This window comes from Hylobates moloch, unplaced genomic scaffold (assembly GCF_009828535.3).
Source record: "Hylobates moloch isolate HMO894 unplaced genomic scaffold, HMol_V3 SCAFFOLD_1, whole genome shotgun sequence".
NCBI lineage: Eukaryota > Metazoa > Chordata > Mammalia > Primates > Hylobatidae > Hylobates > Hylobates moloch.
Window position 1 is genome coordinate 70911897 of NW_026652276.1, and position 18984 is coordinate 70930880.

An 18984-nucleotide genomic window follows, 5' to 3' on the forward strand; every position below is an offset into this window, starting at 1 on the left:
GGAGCCTGGCCTCTCTAGTTCCAGGGTGGAACCTGGAATTCAATCTGTGATTCTGGAAAACCAGCTAGCAGGACTCTTACTCTGCTGAGAGTCCGTTTCCCTTTTTTTTTTTTCTTTTTGCCTAATAAATTCCATTTTTCTCATCCTCCAAATTGTCTGTGAACCTAATCTCTCATGGCCATGTGACAGGAACTAGGCTTTCAGCTGAACTAAGGAGAAAGTCCTATAACTCTAGTTAACGATACGGTATTGTGTACTTAAAACTTGCTAAGAGAGTAGATCTTAAGTGTTCTCACTAAACATACACACAAATGGTAGGCTTTGTAGGTGATGAATGTGTTAACTAACTTGACTGTGGTAATCATTTCACAATGTATAGTATATTGGTCATCACACTGTACTCCTTAAATATATATAATTTTGGCCAGGCATGGTGGCACACATCTGTAACCCCAGCACTTTGGGAGGCTGAGGCAGGAGGATTGTTTGCACTCAGGAGGTCAAGGCTGTAGTGAGCTGTGGTTGTGCCACTTCACTCCACCCTGGGCAACAGATCAAGACCCCATTTCAAAAAAAAGAAAGAAAGAAAGAAAAAAAGAAAGAAAGAAAGAGAGAAAGAGAGAAAGAGAAAAAGAATATATATATAGTTTTATATGTCAATTATGCCTCGATAAAGCTGGAAAATTAAAATGACAGGTATTCTAATCTTCACTTTACAGCTACAGAAACTAAAGCTCAGGAGACTGACTTGCTGAAGGTCCCACAATTAGTAAGTGATAAAGCTGGGGACCATGAAGCCATTGTAATTCAGAATATATAAAATGTTCCAACTGCTGCAAGATTTTATTTCAGTATGTGAATTTCTTTTCCTTTCTTTCTTTGGAGACGGGATCTTGCTCTGTTACCTAGGCTGGAGTGCAGTAGCATGATCATGGCTCGCTGCAACTTCAACCAGCTCGGCTCAACAATCCTCCCACCTCAACCTCCCAAGTGGCTGGAACCACAGGTATGTGCCACTGCACCCTGCTAATTTTTTAATTTTTATAGAAATGGGATCTCACTGTGTTACTGAGGCTGGTCTTGGTCTCAAACGATCCCATCTTGGTTTCCTGAAATGCTGGGATTATAGGTATGAGCCACTGTACCTGACCGATAATGTGGATATTCTGAGTAGGCATTTGCATATCAATATCTGGTTACCTGTTGCTGCATAGCAAATCACTCTAAACTTTGTTCCTTAACACAATGACTGCATTTATTTTGCTCATTAGTTTGTAATTTGGGCAGGGCTTGAGAAGGACAGTTTGTCTTTGCTTCTCTTGGCATCAGCAGGGGTGACTTGAGGCTGATGGCTGGAATCATATGAAATCTCACTTACCCACAGGTTAGCCAGTTGGTGCTTGGAGCTCAGCAGGGCCTATGGCCACAGCACCTCCACATGACCTTTCCATGGGGCTCCTTGGCTTTTTCACACAGTACTGGCTGGGTTCCGAAGGTAAACATCCCCAGAGAGAAGAGAAGAAGGCAAAAGCTGTGTCCCCTTTGGTGACCTCCTCGGAGAAATCTTACAGATTCACTTCTGCCATATTTTATGGGTTAAAAGTTAGTTGCTGAGGCTGGAGTGCAAGTGGCAGATCATAGCTCGGTGCAGTCTTGCATTCCTGGGCTCAAGTGATCCTCCCACCTAAGCCTCCTGAGTAGCTGGGATTACAGGTGTGTGCCACCATGCCTGGTTAATTTTTGTTTTATTAGCAGAGATGGGGTCTTGCTATGTTGGCCAAGCTGGTCTTGAACTCCTGGCTTCAACCTTGCCTCCCAAAGTGCTGGGATTACAGACATGAGCCACTGCACCAGTCTTGTCTTCGATTTTTTACAAGTGAGTCACTAAGCCTGGCCCATGTTTAAGGAGGGGAGAATAAGGTTCCATCTTTTGATGGGAAACAGTGTCAAAGAATTTGAGGACCTATTTTAAAACCACCAATATTAAGGTATCCTTAGCTCCATTTTATGACATGTCTCAGTCTAGCCTTAATGTGATAAGATTCATATAAATAGATATGAGAATATAGAAAACATTTATTTGGACTAGACTTCAGACTAATTTCTACCATAACATTCACCAAACTGAGGGAATGCTTATGTACAGTTCTGACCCTGAGGCTGACAACCAGATATTCTTCCAGTTAAAACAGAAAAACTCATACTATTCCACTCAGCCTAGAAATTTCCTAGTTATGTACCAGTAGATATTCAACCAACCAGATTGCCAACTGTATTTGAAAGTCAGTCAGAAAACTCCTCCTTCCAAAATTCTCACCCTAATAGAACACTCGCCAGCCAAATCCTGCATGAGCCTTCTTCCTTTCACTCTTATAAACCTCACTCGCCTATCACGCCCCTTGAGTGGCTACCAGAAGGAAAGTGATGGTAGCTAACTCACTCTAGTCAGATCTGAAAAAACAGGTTTCAGATAATTCTATAGCCATTGTCTTTTTGACAAAACAAAAATGTGTTCTTATGGATTGGTGATACAAACGAGCACTGCCCTGTGGGCTACCTCTGACAGGAACAAAGGTCGGCAGACATGTGCTCCTGTACTGCTCCCGTATCCAGCATCCTCACCCACCCAGTTTGGCCTGTCCTCAGAATGGCTGGCCTTACGGGTTGTGCCTCTGTAGTGAGTGAGGGGAACCCTTTTCAGTTTGTGCTCCCCACTCCTCTATTCTAGCTCCCTGAAGCCTAGCATCCTATGAAGATATATTCTCTTGGTTCCAAGACAGTTCTTCATGCAGCCGATAATCATGGAAGAAAGTCCACATTCCTTTAAGAAGAGATGTGGACCCAGGGGAATAAATGGTAAGGAGTTGTTTGAAATGCTTGTTCCCAGGTGCCGTAAAGAAATAGTACTTGAACATAAATTTAATTTATTTAGTAAGGCCATTTTTACTTCCTGCAGAAAGGGTACACTCGCCAGAAGTTTTGCCCTTGGTGAGAAACATATCCAGCCTATACTGGCTTATCCTCATCCCAAAACACTAAAGCAACTAAGAGGGTTCCTTGGCATAACAGGCTTCTGCCGAATATGGATTCCCAGGTACGGCGAAATAGCCAGGTCATTATATACACTAATTAAGAAAACTCAGAAAGCCAATACACATTTAGTAAGATGGACACCTGAAGCAGAAGCGGCTTTCCAGGCCCTAAAGAAGGCCCTAACCAAGCCCCAGTGTTAAGCTTGCCAAGAGGGCAAGACTTTTCCTTATATGTAACAGAAAAAAACAGGAATAGCTCTAGGAGTCCTTACACAGGTCCGAGGGACCAGCTTGCAACCCATGGCATACTTGAGTAAGGAAACTGATGTAGTGACAACGGGTTGGCCTCATTTTTTACTGGTAGTGGCAGCAGTAGCAGTCTTAGCATCTGAAGCAGTTAAAATGATACAGGGAAGAGATCTTACTGTGTGGAGACTTGTGGCTGTCAGACAACCATTTGCTTAAATATCAGGTTCTATTACTTGAGGGACCAGTGCTGCGACTGCACACTTGTGCAACTCTTAATCCAGCCACATTTCTTCCAGACAATGAAGAAAAAAATAGAACATAACTGTCAACAAGTAATTGCTCCAACCTTCGCCACTCGAGGGGACCTTCTAGAGATTCCCTTGACTGATCCTGACCTCAACTTGTATACTGATGGAAGTTCCTTTGTAGAAAAAGGACTTCAAAAAGCGGGGTATACAGTGGTCAGTGATAATGGAATACTTGAAAGTAATCCCCTCACTCCAGGAACTAGCGCTCAACTGGCAGAACTAATAACCCTCACTCTGGCACTAGAATTAGGAGAAGGAAAAAGGGTAAAAAGGAAAAAGAGTAAATATATATACAGACTCTAAGTATGCTTACCTAGTCCTCCACGCCCACGCAGCAATATGGAGAGAAAGGGAATTCCTAACTTCCGAGGGAACACCTATCAAACATCAGGAAGCCATTAGGAGATTATTATTGGCTGTACAGAAACCTAAAGAGGTGGCAGTCTTACACTGTCGGGGTCATTGGAAGGGAACCGCCAAGTGGATATTGAGGCCAAAAGAGCCGCAAGGTGGGACTCTCCATTAGAAATGCTTGTTGAAGGACCCCTAGTATGGGGTAATCCCCTCTGTACTCAGCAGGAGAAATAGAATGGGGAAACTCACGAGGACATAGTTTCCTCCCCTCAGGATGGCTAGCCACCGAAGAAGCGAAAATACTTTTGCCTTCAGCTAACCAATGGAAATTACTTAAAACCCTTCACCAAATCTTTCACTTAGGCATTGATAGCACCCATCATATGGCCAAATCATTATTTATGGGACCAGGCCTTTTCAAAACTATCAAGCAGATAGTCAGGGCCTGTGAAGTGTGCCAAAGAAATAATCCTCTGCACTGCAGGCCATACATTTCAATCCCTGTATCTTTAACCTCCTTGTTAAGTTTGTCTCTTCCAGAATCAAAACTGTAAAACTACAAATCGTTCTTCAATTGGAGCCCCAGATGCAGTCCATGACTAATATCTACCACAGACCCCTGGACCGGCCTGCTAGCCCATGCTCTGATGTTAATGACATCGAAGACACCCCTCCCGAGGAAATCTCAACTGCACGACCCCTACTACGTCCCAATTCAGCAGGAAGCAGTTAGAGCGGTCTTCGGCCAACCTCCCCAACAGCACTTGGGTTTTCCTGTTGAGAGGGAGTACTAAGAGACAGGACTAGCTGGATTTCCTAGGCCGACTAAGAATCCCTAAGCCTAGCTGGGAAGGTGACTGCATCCACCTTTAAGCACAGGGCTTGCAACTTAGCTCACACCCGACCAGTCAGGTAGTAAAGAGAGCTCACTAAAATGCTAATTAGGCTAAAACAGGAGGTAAAGAAATAGCCGATCATCTATCACCTGACAGCACAGGGGGAGGGACAATGATTGGGACATAAACTCAGGCATTCGAGCCAGCAACGGCAACCCCCTTTGGGTCTCCTCCCATTTTATGGAAGCTCTGTTTTCACTCTATTAAATCTTGCAACTGAAAAAAAAAAAAAAAGATGGGCTAGAGCCAGGAACCAAGTTCTTTGAATGCTGTGAGGAGAAACATTCCACCCAGACTGAGGTGTGGTGGGAGTAGGGGCAAAGGAGGTGAAGCAGGAGCTGAAAAGCTCTAAAATCTGAGTTTTAGAGGAGATGCTGAATTTAGCAAGGTGGAGAAAGTTGGGGAGGATATTTGAGTATGTTTTACCAGATCCTCATGACCATATTGTAGCTATTACAGGGCAGAAATTTGTCTTAAACCTAGCAGAGAACCACTACTTAGAATAATTTGCTATTCCCATAGAGTATATTAATAGTATACTAGAATACTATAGTATCCTGTACAATAGTGCTTTATGTACATATGTACTTTATGGACTAATAACCATTATTAACTTCACATAATCTTTTCCTTCTTTTGTCCCCTCTGCTTTCCTCTTCTATTTCACCCTTCTTTTCTGAAAGGGAACATAATTTCTGTACTAAAGAGGGAACTAATTTATTCCAAAGACATCATCTGGGACAAGATCTATATGCTTTCCTTAAGTGGATATTAGATGATATAATGCAATTAATTTATTCCTAGGAGATATCATGTCTGCAACTTACCTTAAAAACTGTGTGAGAGGGAAGAGATGGAAAGAAAAAAATCAAATGTAGCAAATGCAAAATGTAAATAATTGTTAAATCTGTTAGACAGTATGTGTCTTTATTATACCATTTTTCAATTGTTCTACAGTTTCAAATTTAAAAAAAGAAAGTTGGGGAAATATGAATAGATTGCTCACTTGGGACAAAAGACTGAACTGGTCAGTAGTAGATGTAAAAAATGCCTTTGCCTTTACATGATGATTTTTGCTTCATGTATCTATTTTTTGCATGAATTTGTTTTGTCCGTATTTCCATCTCAAAGTGTCAAGCTGCCAGAATACAATCTTATATGCAGAATTTTTCTCTTGTCCAATAACCCAAACCTCGATGCTTAACATTTTTAAGTGGAGATCACAAGTACTTAATATACTCTTACCATACTTACCTTACAAGGAGGGTCAAACTCTTGCCTTTAATTGCAAGGTATTTAAAGCAGGTATGATTTAGGCAGCTATGATAATTAGGCAAACATTAAATTTAAGTGGATAAAAAGCACAGTCTGTAACTTAGCAAAAAGTTGTAAGGGCATCTTGAGTAAAGCTGTTCTTTGACCAGCTTTTCCCAAAGCAGAGCAAAGTAGTGATTCTGTAGCTGTCCCATTAAAGACAAAAACAAAAACTCCTTCATCAAGTAAGTTAGGAAAATATCATAACTATAAATACTGTATATTATATTCCCTATCTTGGAAAAATCACATTACATACTAGCAATTAAAAGTGTTACAAAGTTCTGGCTTCCAGTACTGGAGGCATTAGCTTCTGTTGGTACAAACTTCCTACAGATAACCACTAAAAATTCTGGGCAAAACATTTTTTAAAAAACTACCTGAAGAGGCTGGGCTTGGGGGCTCACGCCTGTAATTCCAGCATTTTGGGAGGTCAAGGCAGGTGGATCAGTTCAGCTCAGGAGTTTGAGACCAGCCTGGCCAACATTGTGAAACCCATCTCTACTAAAATACAAAGATTAGCCTGGCATGGTGGCATGCGCCTGTAATCCCAGTTACCTGGGAGGCTGAGGTGGGAGAATGGCTTGAACCCAGGAGGCAGAGGTTGCAGTGAGCTGAGATTGTGCCACTGCACTCTAGCCTGGGTGACAGAGTGAGACTCTGTCTGTCTCAAAATAAATAAATAAATAAAATCATTTTATACAATTTAACACCCATTCATGATTAAAATTTTAAAACTCAGCAAATTAAAAGTCCCCAACCTGATGGTCATAATGACATATTTAGTGATAAAATATTGAATGTTTTCCTTCTATGATAGTAAACAAACCAAGAATGGCCAGCCACACTAATTTACTGATGTTGCAATATTTTGAAATGTGTCAAAAATTTAAGATGATTAGTAAAGAAAAGAAACTAAAAAAAAATTTTAAGAGGAAATATTTGAATAAAGAGATGGATAGATAACTAGAAATGTGAATAAGCAAAAATAACAAATTATTAAGTATAGACTACAGGTAGTAGTTATGTAGTGCAACTGTAAATTAAATTAAATGAACTTATATATGTAAAATTGTATAGTAATCTGCTTGAGCCATAGAGTTATATGTGTTAAAAGTACTTGCCAATTAAGATAAATCTGAAATGAAATACAATTCTTCTGAAATTAATATGTTAGTGACAAAATATGATGTAACATAAAAATTCAATGCATACACAATATAGCTCTATTGGATAATAGGACATATAGTATTATGGTGTTATTACAGCAACATGGCATAAAATACCATGGAAACAAAAAGTAGGTGAAAAAGAGCTAAATGAGTGACCATATTAAGAGTGGATGAGTTTTGGCACCACTTGAATGCTAATTAACCTTCTTTCTTATTTGGAAAAAACCCAGTTCACCCATTATAAATGATGTACCATTATAATTTATGTACTATAAACACAGAGTTCTGTAATAACTGGCAGTTTTAATAGACTCTTCTTTCATGATTTTCCAACTGAAACCGCATCTGTGTGGGCTGCCTACATCTCTGGCACCTTTCTACACTACAGAGTGTGGCTCCAATTCGGATCTTGTATGGAAGGGAACACCATGATGATATTCAAACAGTCTTCTGATACTTGTAGCAATGTAAAAGGCATGGTACCAATATACATTTTATAGAAAAATCGGACAGCATTTTCTATTGTAAACTAAAAATAAAGTCTTAACCCCACCTCCCACCCCCCACTGACTACACTCCCTCTTGGCCAAAACGACCCCAGAAAAGTCTTAAAAACTGAATTCCCAGCTACTACCAGAAGGGAGGTCAGACACCCTTCATGATAACCCCTCCCTTTTGGAGTTTAGGTATAACTGACCACCATTAATGTTAAAATAGAGATCATACAACTAACAAAATAGACTCTTTATGCCAATAAAATACCAAATTATATACAGGACTTAAGGCCATGTCAGATAAGGGTTAAGTCACACACCCTTACAGTTCACCCCAATTCAGTGTATTGGTTAATGGAGCTCCTTATCTTAAAATATTCCTTTCTATGGACTCCCAAATTTTTTAAAATTTTTTAATTTTTATTTTTTTTTGAGACAGGGTCTTGCTCTGTCACTTAGGCTGGAGTGCAGTGACATGATCATGGCTCACTGCAGCCTTGACTTCCTGGGCTTAAGTGATCCTCCCACCCCAGCCTCCTGAGTAGCTGGAACTACAGGCACACGCCACCACACCTAGATAACTTCTTAATTTTGTTTTTTTTAGAGATGGGGTCTCACTTTGTTGCCCAGGCACGTCTTAAACTCCTGGGCTTAAGTGATCTTCACACCTCGGCCTCCCAAAGTGCTAGGATTACAGGCATGGGACATTGCACCCGGCCAACTCCAAATTTTTAGACAGAGCTCTATTCCTTTAACCAATTGCATATTAGTCTCTGAATCCACCTATAAACCAAGCTTCTGTTTCAAGTTATCCCACCTTTTTGGGGCAAACCACTGCTTACCTTCCATGCATTGATTTATGCCTTTCCCTATAACTCCTGCTTCCCTAAAATATCTAAAACCAAACTGTAATTCCGACTGCTGGGGCACACTTTCTCAGGACCTCTTGAGACTGTGTTCCCCAGGTCATTGACACTTGTATTGGCTCAGAATAAACCTCTTTAAAATATTTTACAGGCTACTCTCTGCCTAGGGGGTAGCACTGCTCTACAGGAGCAGTCATGGTGCTGTAACACTGCCTCTTCAGTAAAGCTGTTTTCTTCCACCTCTGGCTTGCTCTTAAATTCTTTCCTGGGCAAAGCCAAAAACCTACATGGGCTAAGCTCCACGCTGGGGCTCCCCTGACTTGCATCAGTTTCTCTAATCTCTTACTGCTCAGGAGTCAGGTGGCCAGGGTTCACAAAATTTGTGACTTCCCCAGTTGCTCCTATAGATAACATCACTATTGTAGAACCTAAGATTGGTCAGGTAGTGAAGAGCTGACCCCACCTGGACTTGTGACTCATGACTTAATTGGTCCTGTGGCCCCCTCCAGAGGGTGACTCAGTGCATGAGGATTGTTTTCTACACACCTATGATTGCATCCCCAACCAATCAGCAGCATCCATTCCCTTGCCCCCTGCCCACCAAACTATCATTGAAAAACCCTAACCTCTGAGCCTTCAGGAAGACTGATTTGAGTGATAACTCCAGTCCTTCTGCTTGGCTGCTTTGCATTAATTAAACTCTTTACTGCGAAAAATTTTATATATATAAAATCTTAAATATTATATAATATAATAGTAAATATTATAAAATATGTATTATATATTACAGAGTCTGGCTTTTCAGTTAACATAATCAAGAAACAGAAAAAAGACTATCTCTGCTGAAAAACAAACAAACAAACCAAAAACCACAGCAAAGAAACTTTCACAACAATGCCTACCCCTGCTACCCCAGACAAATTGATAACACACAAAGAGCTTCCAAAATAACTTTTATTACTATATAAAAAGAAGTCAAGAAAAAATAGATACATATTTTTCCTACAAAATTATAAAATATTCAGGATAGTTAATATTTTTTCCATAAATGCGCTAAGATAAAAAGATAGAAATCTTTTCCACTTAAGGTTTTCAAGTACCTCGTAGGAATTAAAGAATAATAATGTTCTTTCTTCTACATTTTCCTAAAGACATAGCAGTTACAGTTTTCTGCTGGAGTTATCTAAAAAAGGACATACCAGGATAAATTTTCTATCATATCGAAATAAAATTAGCATAAAGCTTTACTTCTGTCTTTGTGCTTTTAAATTGGCAACTGTGGTCAATCAGTGCTGCACTAGAATTTCCAACTCAGCGGGGAAAGAATCTAATTAAAAATGACATACACTCTATATTTTGTCCTTTAGAAAACAGAAACTGCTTGTCTGTATCCCTTAAAAAGTGCAATTGCCTTCTTTGTCATTTCTTTGTAAAGTCTGAGATGTTTCTAAACAGCACAGTTTACGTGAAACCACACAAGTAAAGGAAAGAAAGTGCTTTAGAGGGCAGGTTCCATTTGACACAAGCAGCACAGGAAGCCGTACAGTTTTGATGACATTAATTCAAAAAGTATATTCATTTGAGTTTCTCAATAAACGCTTTGAGAGAAAAGGCTTTAATGTTGATTCAGATGAGTGTTAAAATAAAGATTTCTTTTCTGAAATTAGATTATGGGGTAAACCAAGCCAGATTATTTCTGGAGATGACAGAAGCCATAATTATTTTGGGAAATTTCAATCACTGTTTTGGAATTGATACCTAAGGCTTTCTTCTTCCCTATTATTTGTGGGCTTTTTAATGAGATATTTTTCTGGGGAGATGCTTAGGTAGGAAATATCAGCTTTTGAAAGATAAAGGTACAATTATCATTAGAATCAAAAGCCCATTAAATAAGAGTCTCAAACAAAGGTTTTCTAGATATATTTTATATGCATTGCTTTCATAAAGATAGAAAAGAAATTCCTATAATATCTGTAAGATTATCCTCACATTAGCCCGCATGAAAGATAAAATAAAGGGCTGAGATGAGGGGTGCCTAAATACTTTGCAACAGAGCTATTCTAGTGCCAAAGCCATAATTAACTTTTCACTGATAACCTGTTTCTTAGCCTATATAAAAAGGAATGGCCGCCTCAATTCTGGCAGCTTAGTCACTATCTAATCCTTTCCTCCAAAAACCCTGGAATTTTGTGTACCTCTATGTAATAGAACATCCAACTTATCAAATGATGTGTGACTATGCAACTACTCCTTCTATGGCACCAAGACTGTACCATGCTTTACCCATACTGAATTTAATTGTCCTAACACTTTGTGCCAGGCAGAGGGCTGGGTACTGGGGATCCTTCTGGCTCTATTACCAATTTTGGAAATAGAATTTAGTAGAGAAGAAGAGAACAGTGTTGCAGCAAGGGGGTCTTGAATGGTTTTTCATGACGTTTAAGGGATATGATGGAGTGTGGCTTGTATTCAGTCTTCGGAAGTAAGTACCAGTTACCTAAAAAGAAATCCACTGAGCACCAAAATGTTTAGTGTATTTGGTGTAGAGTTTCTACCCACATTAAAATGCTTCAGTTTAAAATTGAAGGGAAGACAAAAAAATCAACCAAAAAATGAAAAGTATCATTTCAGCATAAGCACTACTCTAGGTTTTAATTTGTCAGCCCAGAGCCCAGACAGAGATGATACTCCAAGCAAGAAAAGTCACCTCCAAGTCTCAATTCACTACTGAGAACCCAAAGCTCAAAATGTCCCCTAAAATTCCATAAAAATTAGGGAAGACCCTAGCTATTGCCCCAGGGAAGGGCAGACCATGAGATAGGTCCCTTTTAGCTCCAAACTGAAAGTTGTTCAGCAGCTAAAATCCTGAAGAAAAAAATATTGCAATTAATTAGCTTGAAAGCTACAGATGTGCTTGTCCAAATCTTTGTGTTACCAAGACACAATTTTAAGATCAAACAAGTATCAAGGTAGGCCATGGCTTGTTGGCAGTGGTAGGGGCCCTATGGCCTATTTCCAGGTATGGGTGGCCCCTTTTCCTTGGTTATCTGGGGAATCTGCCTCAGCAGACAGCAAAAGGTAAAAAGCATCCCTTTAATAACTCCACCCCACTCCGGCAATTGAGGTTTATTCAGGGGTGGGTCAAAGTAGTACAAGACAAAAATAGCACAGTGAAATGGTTAGAATCCAGACTGAGGTGCCAGACTGCCTGCATCTGAGTCTCAGTCCCACCATGTATGAGCCGTGTGACCTTGGGGTGAGTTACGAGCCTCCCCAGGCTTCAAATCTCTCACCTGTAAAATGGGAACAGTAACAATATCTACTTCATCCCGTCTGTCTGGGGACTGAATGAGCTAATATTTGTAAAGTGCTTAGAGGAGTGTTTGGAGCATAGTAAGTGCCATGTGAGTACTTTCAAAAATAAAAACAAGAACTTGGGGAAAAGTGCTCTTTGAGGTTTGTAGGGCAGTGTATGCTACTTAAGTGTTGAAGCATATTTTCATTCTAAGAGGTTTAGCATCTGGATCATAAAGTACATCAACCCTAGGGAAGTCTTGCGGCTAACTTCAGTTTTGGAAATTCTTCCAAGTCTAACCAGAGAAGATCTCTTCAACCACCTGCTCTAATCTATCAATACCCTAACATAAACCCTAGTCTCCAGGGACAATTTGAGCCCAAACCAGCTGGGGAGGGAGCAGAAGGCAGGCATGGGGAGAAAGGAACCAGGTGCTTTCCTAAATTTCTTTAATATACTCTCATCATGGTATCTGTGTAGCATCATGATCTAAACCCTGTCCCAGATATTCATTATCAGATTTTAAACTTTTAGGACTGCTTCCCTCTAGTTGTGAAATCATTGTCTCCCAGAATTAACAGGAAATGACTGCATGACAACAGGCCAGGGATGCTGCCAGTTTATCCAATTAACCACTAGTAGACACATATTCACATATTGAGCATCTATTCTGCACAAGGCACCGTGCTAATGGTGTGGTCCTCAACAACATAAAGGTAACATAACCATAATTTATATCTGCTATTATTTATATTAATCACATCCTTTCCAATTCAGCTCAGTTCATAGGCCTCAATCAATACAAATTATTTCAAGAAACCATCCTTTGTGATTAAAGTAAATATTGATACTACATAGCCCAATTATCATATGGCTAATAGGAGAAGCTAAACTGTAGAGCTAGTTTTGAAACGTGAAGTTATATGGCTCTATCTCTACAACATTTTACATGGTAGATCTCTGCCCAGCCTCATCCAGAGCTAAGTTTCTTTTCCTTGCTGCTACTTCATTGTTTAACTCTGAATCTGATTTGTCCATGTTGTCGCCAGAGTAGGCTGGCATGGAACCTTTTGCTCCCTGTTCAGTGCCTCCATTTGGATGAAGAATGGTAGAATCTGGCTCCTTAGGACGTTTCCATTGCGGTCTGGTGACTATCCAAAAAATGAGGGCCCCGAACACCAGCATCAGAAGGCCAAGCGTATTTACGAAAACCCCTTCTGGTGGGAATGTACTGTATGCAGGATCTCTCCTATGAAATAAGAGATGTATCCAATTACAAACAGGATGATACAGCAACATGCAAAACAGTCTTGAATTTATCTGCTCAAAATGCACACAAGTACAGTTTCAATGTAAACTCTCAAAGCTTGCTATTAAGGAGAAATATAAATTATGCTACAATTCACTCAGGAATATATAATGAAATTGATTTAAAAATAATAAATATGAAAATAATATAGCATCTGTAACACTTGTTTTGAGGCAGCTAGGGTCTGGAGGCAGGCAACCTCAGGTCAGTTCACACGGACTTCCTAGAACTAAACCAAAAGGAAAACCCCAACTTTCCACATCTAAGTAGCAAAAGGACCGGAGGCTACTCCCTTTGCAAACCCCGCTTTTCTGCATGGCAGATGGAAAATTGAAAGTATCTCTGATTGGTTGCTTTCTACAACCAATCAAACTGACTGCGGGCCGCTACTTCATTTAAATGCAGTGAACACCAAGTGGCCAATGGGAAGCCTCCAGGGGCTATTTGGATCCAAGAAGATTCTGTATCGGGGCCGTTGAGTGGCTGCTCAGGCCACTCCCGCCCTGTGGAGTGTACTTTCATTTTCAGTAACTCTCTGCTTTTGTCGCTTCATTCCTTACTTGCTTTGTTTGTGTGTTTTGTCCACTTCTTTGTTCAAAACGCCAAGAACCTGGACACCCTCCACCAGTAACAGTATCACTTAGAAATTTTAAAAAGGATGAAACAAAAATGTATGTACACTATAATTACAATTGATATAAAAACATGCATATCAACAAGATTGAAAGGGAATGTCTAACTTCAATAGTTGTTTCGTAAGAGTAATACAATTTGTCAGACTTTTTGGTCCTTCTAAACTTTTAGTAATATCATATTACCTATATAACAAATTCTTTAAAATATTTTTAAATTTTAATATCTAAAAAATTTTGTTATATTTATATTACATTTTCCCAATGAACAAGTATTTAACATTTTGTGGCTTAAGTATTACAATTAAGAAGACTATGCAACTTACAGGGAAAAAATCAGTTTCTCTGTCACTCCCATAAGTGCTGTTGCAATCACTGTTCCAAAGATGACAAGTCCAGAATAAACATGTATGGGCATGAGAAATGCTCGGAGAGAAAGCGGAGCCCATGGAAGCAGAAAGACTAAAAAACCTGAAAGAAGCTAAATACCAAAAAGTGCAAAGGTTATCATTTAATTTTAAGTTTTAAACTAATTTTAAATTATTTAAAAAGCAGTATGTGTAATATGAGAAAACCTTTCATATAGAACCAAAGGGTAGAAAATGAAGTTTCCTCACTCCAGTTCCACTACCCAATGTAACCCCTTTTATCACCTTCTCATGGATCCTTCCAGAAAATTTATTATCCCTATACATATTGTTCTGCATCTTGCTTTTTTCCCTTCACAGAATGTCTTGGAAATCTTTTTCATACCTATACATTTATCTAATTTATTCCTTTTAATGGTTAATATCCTAAGGCTATAACAATTTATTTATACAGTTCTCTATGGATGTTTCTTTTTGGTTTTTGCTATGCTTAATCCGACTATAGTGAACATTCTGGTACTTACTTGTTTGTTTTTACCAATCTCCTAAGGTTGCTAAGTAGGAAGGGAAGGAAAATATTTTTTAAATCACTAAAACCAAGTACATTAGGACACAGAATTTAGTCAGTTCGACCTAAAAAGCTATGTGGAAAGAAGGTGATTTTTGTTTTATGAGAAAGGATGAATTCTGCAGAAAAGTTTTCTTCACTTCCTTGATGATTAAATCGCTAGTGGGATACATCTTTGCAGAGAAGACAGCAAGGTTCCTATATAAACTGAAGTCTGTTACGCTTTCACGGTTTTGTCACCCCACACCTTTGCCCATCAAGTATCCTCTCTTCAACAAGATAAAGATGACTTTGTGGTTACTGAATTACTGAGTGTAAAGGAACATTTTTTTTCAGATGCCTATTTAGGATCTACCATCCTAGCAAAACAATTATGAAAAGAGAGGAGAGTGGGGAGAAAGCACTAACATCACTGTTCAGCTTTCTTGATTGAGATCCAAGGGCCAATGGGCAGACAGAAGAAGGGAGGCAGGGGGAGGGGTCCAACGCCCTAATTCACACTGAGAATCAGCTCCTGTGTAATACCAAATAGTAATAAATGGAAACTAATATCAAAACAATTTGTATGATTTGTCACTTTAACAGACTGCAGAGGAAAAATCATATAATCATCAAAACAGATGGTGAAAAACATTGGTAGGATTCAACAGTCATGTATAAGATGTTTTAACAAATAGGAATAGAAGATAATTATTTTAATCTGATTATATTAGGACAGAACATGCTGCAGGAACAGGCTCCATTTTCAAGAGCTTAACATATAAAAGTATATTTCTTGCCCACACACAGTCTGCTTATGGTCTATAGGCATTTCAGAGTAGCTCTCTTCCAAGACATGACTCGGATCTAGAAGGGATTTGTCTTATATCCCTTATCACCTATTCCTATTGAGCATTTTTCTGAAAGTCTCAGCTACTGAGTTAGGCAAGAAAAAGAAATGATGATAGAAAAAGAAACAAAACTTGTTAATCACATAAGATTATAAAACACAATCCAAAATAATCTTGAGATTAATTACTAACATAAGTTTATCAAGTTTGCTAGGTATAAATTTATACTTGAGATCAGTTGCACTTTTTGTAAAGAGGCAACAAGTGAATTAATTTTTAATGATACCATTTTTAATAGCAAGGAGCTAGCAGTAAGTTGGAGACAACAACTCTACAAAGAAAATACAAAGCTTTGCAGTATTTTGGAGAAGGCTAAAAAAACAGGCTCATGATAATGAGTTGGAAGACTTGTATTATACAGATGTCAGTTCTCAAATTTATCTATAGATTAAATAAAATCCTAATAGATTTTTGGTGGAATTTGATGCATTGATTCTAAAATTTACATAGATCAAAGGGCCAAGAATAGCCAAGATTAACTTTTGTTTTCTGAAGTATATCCTAATACAATAAATTCTGTAATTTACATTAAAAAAGTAATAACAAATGCATTTGATAGGTTGGTTTGCATATTTTATTATTTAGTTAATACCCAAAATGCCTGAATATATTAGAAATGGTTCAGAGGGTTCCCTCTTGGTGGTTCAGAATATTCCTGAATCTTCTTCAGTGAACTTCAGTGATTCTATTAGTATCAAAGGGCAAGCTTCCTGATGTCCATGTTGTGCTTTCTATATGAAAATGGGGGCCAAGTGTGGTGCCTCATGCCTGTAATCCCAGCACTTTGGGAGGCCAAGGTGGGAAGATCACTTGAGTCCAGGAGTTCAATACTAGCCCGGGCAACATGGTGAAACCCCATCTCTACAAAAAATTAGCTGGGCGTGGTGGTGCACGCCTGTGGTCCCAGCTACTCTGGAGGCTGAGGCAGGAGGATTGCTTGAGTCCTGGAGATGGAGGTTGCAGTGAGCTGAGATTGTGCCATTGCACTCCAGCCTGGGTAACAGAGTGAGACCCTGTCTAAGAAAGAAAAAAGAAAAGAAAGGAAAAGAAAATGGGGCTCAGGGATTTAGCACAAATATATCTCCATAAATCATCTTATCTTTTCTGTGGCTTACCCATAGAAACATATATTTCTCATTCCTGCTCTCCTATTTTCATTCCTAAGATTCTTTCTGTTTTCTCTCATTTCCTCCATAACTTGTCATGTGTGTCTCTTACAATCCTGTAGGGCTCAACAGTCTAAGCAGGTAGGAGGTCAGAAATTTGCTTACAGGATCCCTGAGCAACTTAACTACCCTAAATCTGACTTTCACCATTAAACATTTTTTGCAACAAAAGAAAATTACATTTAAAAGGAAAAGAAAAACATTACAGAATGCTTAACTTTGATTAAAAGTGTTCTGAATGCTGCAGTGATACATATTTATAATTTATAATAACATAATTTATAAATAATCATTATTTCCTTTTAACTATCTTAATCTTATGACCTTACAAGTGAAGGTGATAATTTATAACCTAGTGGACCGAAAATTATAAGACCTTTTGTCTCTCTAAGTCAGTAGTGGAAGTGCTGTTCACAGAAGGCATGTATTTAAAGGGATGCCTGCTGTAATCCCAGCACTTTGGGAGGCCGAGGCAGGAGGATCACTTGAGATCAGGATTTTAAGACCAGCCTGGCCAACATGTTGAAACCCCGTCTCTACTAAAAATACAAAAACTAGCCGGGCATGGTGGCACATGCCTGTAGTCCCAGCTACTGTGGAGGCTGAAGCAAGAGAATTGCTTGAACCTGGACGGCGGAGGTTGCAGTGAGCTGACATTGTGCACTTCAGCCTGGGTGACAGAGCAAAGCTCTGTCTCAACAACAAAAACAACAATAACAAAAAAATAAAAAATAAAAAGATGCCTGGGCCACATTCTGACCTGCTAAATCCAATTTCTGGATTAGGGCCCAGGAATCTGCATTTTAAACACACTCCAGGCAATTCTTACACATGTTGAAGTTTGAAAATGACTGCTGTTGATTCACTCAAATTATTCTAGAGATATGGATAAACAGTCTGGAAAACCTCAAAAGAGAAGGTAGTGGAATCTTCCCTTATACATAGTCTACAAACACACTAAATGCCAACTATATGCAAACAAAGTGCCCCAGTGTTTAGGAATCACACCTACAGGAAGCTGTTCTTCACCACAGTGGAAGTTCTTAAGAGCTAAGGAAAAATAAACTTTCATTAAAAGTTATTACTTAGAGATGAAAGTGAAAATACAGTATGACCCAATTATGTTTAAAAATTAAATATCTATATCTACATTTGCATAGGCATAATAAAAGCCTAAAGGGAATAAGCCAAAAGGTAATGATATCTCTAGATTATGGCAGTATCAGTGGGGTTTTTCATTTTTTGTTTTTTTATTTAATTTGTAGCAGCAGCAGAGGTTCTACTCCTTGTGGAACAGGGATACCCCACAGGCAGTGTGCCCAGAATAGCCAGGGTTTTTTCTTTATCTCTTTCTACATCTTATAAACTTTAACATTAATGTGTATTATTTTATAATTACAAATAGACAATAGAAGTTTACTTTTAAAGTTTCCATGTTGGCTGGGCACAGTGGCTCATGTCTGCCATTCCAGCACTTTGGGAGGCCGAGGTGGGTGGATCACTTGAGGCCAGGAGTTTGAGACCAGCCTGGACATCATGGTGAAGCACCGTCCCTACTAAAAATACAAAAATTAGCCAGGTGTGGTGGCATGGGCCTGTAACCCTAGCTACTTGGGAGGCTGAAGCATGAAAGTCGCTTGAACCCAGGAGGCAGAGGTTGCAATGAGCCAAGATTGCACCACAGTACTCCAGCCTGGGCGACAGGGTGAGACGCTGTCTCAGTAAATAAATTAGAATAGAATAGAATAGAATAGAATAGAATAGAATAGAATAGAATAGAATAGAATAGAATAGAATAGAATAGAATAGAATAGAAGAATAGAATAGAATAAAATAAAGTTTCCATCTTAAATGTCTGGGCATTTCTCAGTTAATTATTACTATTCTTAAAGATATAAATGTATACTACTATGGCAGTTTCTCACTTTATGAAACAGATGAGTTTTATTTGTTTTTATTTTTACAGAGATAGGGCCTTGCTATGCTGCCCAGGTTGGTCTTCAACTCCTGGCCTCAATTGATCTTCTCACCTTGGCCTCCCAAATTTTGGGGATTACAGGTGTGAGCCACC

At 39.0% G+C, this 18984-nt stretch overlaps 1 protein-coding gene across 2 annotated transcripts in view; it reads right to left on the reverse strand.

The window, feature by feature from the left end:
* Positions 1 to 9625: 9625 nt before the first annotated feature.
* LOC116810669 (plasma membrane ascorbate-dependent reductase CYBRD1) overlaps positions 9626 to 18984 on the reverse strand; it is a 34947-nt gene continuing 25588 nt past the window's right edge. The window contains exons 3-4 of one of the 2 annotated variants that reach the window (XM_032755399.2): positions 14248 to 14402; positions 9626 to 13229 (exon numbers count right to left, since the gene is read on the reverse strand). In XM_032755399.2, coding sequence (XP_032611290.1) covers positions 12926 to 13229; positions 14248 to 14402 — 459 coding nt within the window. In that variant the 3' untranslated portion in view covers positions 9626 to 12925. The remainder of the gene's footprint in view (positions 13230 to 14247; positions 14403 to 18984) is intronic. The other variant, XM_032755400.2, reaches the window with a different exon arrangement.